The sequence below is a fragment of the Oncorhynchus gorbuscha genome, linkage group LG14, assembly GCF_021184085.1.
Source record: "Oncorhynchus gorbuscha isolate QuinsamMale2020 ecotype Even-year linkage group LG14, OgorEven_v1.0, whole genome shotgun sequence".
Taxonomy (NCBI): domain Eukaryota; kingdom Metazoa; phylum Chordata; class Actinopteri; order Salmoniformes; family Salmonidae; genus Oncorhynchus; species Oncorhynchus gorbuscha.
Window position 1 is genome coordinate 20,986,262 of NC_060186.1, and position 5,895 is coordinate 20,992,156.

Sequence of the window (5,895 nt, forward strand, 5' to 3'; positions counted from 1 at the left end):
CATTGTAATGTACTTTATTTTTCCTTTTTTATTTTCATTCCTGGCTTTCAAAATAGCATCAGACCAAACACTACTCACTCAGTTCCAGGTTGGATGGTGTCCTCAGGTTTCTGCTGTTTGTTTGCTAGAGCTCCAACCTCCGCATAGCTTGGAGAAAGAACACCTTGGAAGCAGTAATCGCTACAGTTCATTTTGGTCAACATTAGGTTGTAGGGTTGGAGTTTTTATCTAGAGCGAAGGCCATGCTTTGGAGGGTAGCATCCTGCATATGTACCTGCCAAAAAATCCAAGTTTATCTAACTCATAATCTATCCTTTTGTAAAAAGGATGGCCAGTTTTAACAGTTCCCTTCTTCCCTCCTCCTGCAGGAAATGATTCTGCAAGCCTGGACATGCTCCATCATGTCCATACACTCAAAACAATTTGTTTCCATTTAATGTGTCAGACAAGAGTCAGAACTCTTGTCAAACAAGTCTGTTCTCTAACTAAAAAGACAGCTAGGGGATGTGCTAAAAAACTGTTACCAATATGAGTTTAATGACTCTTCCTCATATCATTATTTTTAAGGGATGATACATATCCTATTAGGCCTATGCATATGCATGGGATGGCAGTGCACACAAATCATGGTCTCCTATTAATTGTGTATACATCCCAGCTATCACATTTGGTTCCTTGGAAGTTGTGGGAACGTATGTTTTTGGTTTCAAATTGGTTTCACATTTGGATTCACCTGACTAGTGAATCCAAATGTGAGAACAGAAGTGAACATTTCGCCTGCTCCGGGAATGTTTATTTTTTTGGTTGCAGGGAGGTTCTTAGAACGTTTCATTCTGGCTCCTTTAAAGTTTCCCTGGGAGGTTTTAAAAATGCTCTAAGAACGAAAATGATAGGTTATTTGGAGGTTTTTAAATAACGTTCTTAAAACCTCCACTGAATGTTTTAATAACACTGGTAGCATAGGTTATTTTTTATTTATTTCCAATCACAGATAAGACACAGAAATGTATATCCTTAGGCATTAATCATGCAAACACATTTGGTTTTTATTGTTACAGGACATCTGTGAGATTTTAACCTATAAGCTTCTGTTTTCTATCTATGGAATTAGTACACTGCATCACCAAGATGGAGCTAGCATGCAATGTTTTTTTACGCATACAAAGCTGTTCATTTTTGTCTATTCAAACAGACACCCATTTAAAAGAAAACACAAACTCATTAAGATCAGGCATGGCCAATTAATGGGTTCGGCCAACACACCTGGACACACTTAACAAGATAGTTTTGTTGATGCTGAGAACGGAATGCATATGTTTTTAAACAACATTCTTAGAGCGTTCTCTGAACATTACTAAAGTATTTTTTTATGAAAAGTTTTCTTAAAGATCTTGGGAACAATTAGAGAACATGACTTTAAAATGAAACCGTTTGAATATCTGTATGAAACGTTATGGTGAAGTACTGAAATGTAGACAGAAGAACGTTGTTTCTTGAGGTTCTTGGAGCAATTTGAGAACACTCCAGTTGGAGAACGTTCCTAGAACATTATCATGTTAATGTTATGAAATACCAAGACTTTTTTTTGTTTTGTCAAGTTCCTTAAATGTACTGAGAATGTTCCAAAGCCAAGCAACTATTCGACACCATTCCCAGATAGGTTGTATGCAAAACAACCATAGGACAACCACGCTCTCACCAAGCTCTAAGAAACATATGGTTGTCAAACTTTATGTGCTTGCTGGGATGTGTAAACATACCCTGTAGGCTACTGCAGATGTTTTGCACAATAACTGATAACTGATCGAACAAACAGACATCAGAATAGTTTCAACCCAAAATATGATGTTAAACCATGGAGAAAGAGGTGGTGTCAGTATACGCCGATATTGCTATGGTAATTATGATGATAATATATTTATCGAGTGCGCGTCATCGGGCGTGGTTGGCTGCCAGCAGCGGTAGTCAGGAGGCAGGATCTGGTGGATGCGGATTGACAGATCAGGGTTAGCCGCCAGGGGAGTGCATTTTCCTTCACAGTCCTCCCCGAGACACCCAGCTCACCTCGGTGCTCCACGAAGCGGACAGAGAGAACGAGCCAGAGCCGCGCCTCTCTTCTCTCTCAGCTCGCAGCTGTGTAACAAACACACAGCAGCAGCGCCGCACAGTCTGCGAGACTCTCAGCCCGACCCGACCCAACCACAGCCAGTGCAGCCTGTTCGGCTCATAAGGGAAAGTCCGGTGATCTGCTGTTTATGGAGATGAGATGCATGTGACCATGTTGTCGCTGTAATATGAGTTTGCTAGCGGCATGTGGTGCCATGAGAACCTTGCAGGGATATCTAGTTCGGTAAGGTATGGCGCTTTCTACTTGACCAAATACATCTCACAGGAGGTGGCGGCTGGCTTGCACAGAACAACAGCACGGCGGAGACCAAACCCAGTGCGCTGAATTTAGATATGAGCTAAAAGTTTACAAACATTATAAGATGTTGGGATCTACATTGAGTGTTTAAGTTCAGTGTGATTCTTGTCATTATGGGTGTAGACTGAACGGGAGCGTATTCTCTTCACCGAGATAACGATGGCTTTCTGAGGAGGATATCTCTCTGTCTGTGCTATGATCTGGACCATGCGGACTCTGATGCTGAGGACGCTGTGTGTGTTGTTGGGGAATGCACATATCGTGTCTCTCAGAAATAATGGCTACATGCGAACTAGAGAAACAGTGGAGGGTTATTATGGGTTTAACGCCACAGCAACACACAGGACCGCTCACACAGCCACCGGAGAAGGTCCCCAAAACACAGTTTACAACAGCACTCGCTCTGGGGGACACGCTACAGGTACGTCCTACTCCAAACAGAATATTCAAACGTGGATGGAAAAGATTAATTCTACTTCTGTGAGAAGGACGCGCGTAATTACGGATGAAACAAAACATAGGCATGTCGGATTAAAACAACACCAGTCCAACAGAACACTAACACGGTGGGATTACTCTGCCACCCCACACAGGGACATGGTACGCCGCCACAAGAGGAGAAAGTTTAATAGGGAGATTGGCGCAGCCGCTGCCATGGGGACGGCAGGTGGATACAATATCACTAAGTCTCCAGTAATGGGCCAGCAGCGCGGGGGACAACTGGACAGCGACAGACGCAAGAGAGGCACAAAAGACGAGCAGAAGAAGGCGTTTAAGAGGGAGAGGGGGAGAAAAGTGAACAAAAGCTCAATGGCTTTATCTCAGGCGCACAGCGCAGTGGGCGGGCTGGACCCCCCTCTCTCTCCATGGGAACCAATACCCAAGCCCCTAGCTCTCACCTCTACCGACCTACCCCTCGACTTCTTCACCAGGAAAAACGAGATGTTTACTTACCGGGAGGAAAATCCGTGGGATGCCACTCCAATGACACCTCCCAACACAGCAGATTTTGGACGTGAAATCAAAAACCCATTTTACCCAGTGACAAGTGAAACCTTTGGAGCTTATGCTATCATGGGCGTTTCTGCCATCATTTTCCTCGCTGGGATAGCAGGGAACATAGCCATACTGTGCATCGTGTGTCAGAACTACTATATGAAGAGCATCTCCAACTCTCTCATAGCTAACCTGGCCATCTGGGATTTTGTAGTGGTCTTCTTTTGCCTGCCCCTTGTCATTTTCCATGAATTGACTAAGTCCTGGCTACTGGGAGATTTCACCTGTAAAATCGTGCCATATTTGGAGGTATTCTATTATGTTCTATTCTATTTTATTATATTCTACTACAGATTGTCTCCTATATTGGTGGCTGATGGGGCATCTGCACATTTCTCTTTGCATAGGCACAATTTCAAGTAGTATTGCATTGTCTAGTACACATTTATAATACAGTATTGTCATTGTCATATTCAGAACAAGTTGTGATAGAAAAGTCTATCACAGTGAACAGGACACTAATCCATTTCCCCCTAACAGGGGATTAGCCATCCTCGGCACAATAATAAACAAGATCAGTTCCCACCAAACTCAGATGTCACCTCAACTCACTGTGACACCCAGTGTGACACTGCTACATACACCTGCTGGCTGCTGGATGGAAGTGGCATCCCTACCTCCACCCTCACCTCATGACACCCACACACTTAATCCTTCCCTCTATCTCTCCCTCATTTTCTCCCACTTCTGTGTGTCTCTCGCTCTCTCTCTCTCTATTTCTCTCTCTCTCTGTGTGTGCAGTCATGCCTTTAGTTTGTGATTTTGGATTAAAACCCATTTGTTATTCCCAGAACTCCTAATCTTATTGTGCAGTGTAGTGGTGAAACTGGTGAATGGTATTGGGTTTCTGCTGCAGAGAAACATGACTTCTAAGTAGAGCACTAGGTGTGCAGTGGGGAGTGCTTGAAGAAGGTGTCAGTAGACCGTGTGTGTGTGTGTGTGTGTGTGTGTGGGGGGGGGGGGGGGTTGGTTTCCATGCATGTGGGTGAGTGCGTGCAGGCACGTTTGTGAATTTTAAACATGCATGCCCACGAGTCCCTGCGTGCGTCAGTGCATGCGTGTGTGTCGTCCGGCCATGCGTGTGCATGTGTGTGTCCATGCGTGTCCTCAGCCCAGTGCAGTGCTGAGTTGACCCACTGTGACTGTATGTGGATTAAGTGGGGAGTAAAGTCACTCCGCAGGCAGGATGTGGGAGAGAACACTCCACTGGGAGGAGAGGAAGCCTCGGGCTGCATTGCCCACTGACTCAGGACACACATACCCACACGCAGATGTGTGTGCAGACACAATCAGACAGACTCACAGACGAAGACACACGTACGCATGTACATGACCACACAGCTAACATGGTGACGATAATGCATTAGATACAGACAGCTAGGAGAGGAGGAGAGATGCTACATTTTTCCACTGAGACATGGACAGTCCCTTTGACACGGATGGGAGGAGCTCTCTGTGGTGTGTGCATGTGTGTGCGTGGCTTCTGTGGCCTGCTCATGTGGTGTGTGCGAGTGTGTGTATGTAATCAAGTCTCCAGTGGTGTGCAAAGCTCTAACATGCTGACCACACCACTAGCGTTGCAGCCACACTGCTCGCAAGCGCTAACTGGCGTCTGCATTGCCAAGCGCTAAAATAGAAGTCAGTTCTATTTGTGGCACTGAACGCGGTGCAAGTCCTGCCTCCCCCATCTCCTCATTGGTTTATAGAAACGTATGCCCACGTGCCATCTCCTCATTGGTTATACACACATGGGTGATTGAAAGATGAACTGAGGTCAGTCAGTCAGTTATGGTAATAGACCTTATTATGAAAGTTAGATGCCAATCGCCATATAAAGTCCAAAGAAGAAAAAGCCGGGAAGGAGGAGAGATGATTAGAAACAATTCGGTTGACCGTTTTATGTGTATGAATTGTCGGAGTAGAGGACCTTGTGCATTTCAGCTAGATAAATTGCCATAAATGTTTAATGCTTTTTCGACCTTTCCCCAAGTTGATATAATTGGTTCAGAGTGTTGTTATATGAATCACGTCCCTTGCTAATGTCTGCAGCGTAGCCTATATCAACAGCCAGTAGTGAATAGTAAAGATAATGCTTCTATAAGTTCAGTGTGAACAGTGAGGCTCAGATAGGCATAGAGGGGTTCTCTCCAGCCATTTTGTCCACTCTCAGACAGAGAGAGACTGGGAGGCTGAGGTGCTGCTGTCTGCAGTGAGATAAACTCATCCCAGTCTGCTGCAGGGAATAGATGTTAAACTGGGAGAAATTCAGGTCAGAGGTGGACGACTGCATTGTGCTGGGACTGGTGTTAGTAGCTAGACATTCATCACCCTGTCACCCATGTATGTGGGCGCCCACTTGCACAGGCTCAATCACACACACATAGGCTCAATCTCTCTCATTTATGGACACACAT

At 44.9% G+C, this 5,895-nt stretch overlaps 1 protein-coding gene across 1 annotated transcript in view; it reads left to right on the top strand.

Moving 5' to 3' along the window:
• The first annotated feature begins 1,845 nt into the window (after positions 1-1,845).
• LOC123994627 (prosaposin receptor GPR37-like) overlaps positions 1,846-5,895 on the top strand; it is an 11,111-nt gene continuing 7,061 nt past the window's right edge. The window contains exon 1 of the mRNA XM_046297459.1: positions 1,846-3,730. Within this exon, the coding sequence (XP_046153415.1) occupies positions 2,621-3,730 (1,110 nt within the window). The 5' untranslated portion in view covers positions 1,846-2,620. The remainder of the gene's footprint in view (positions 3,731-5,895) is intronic.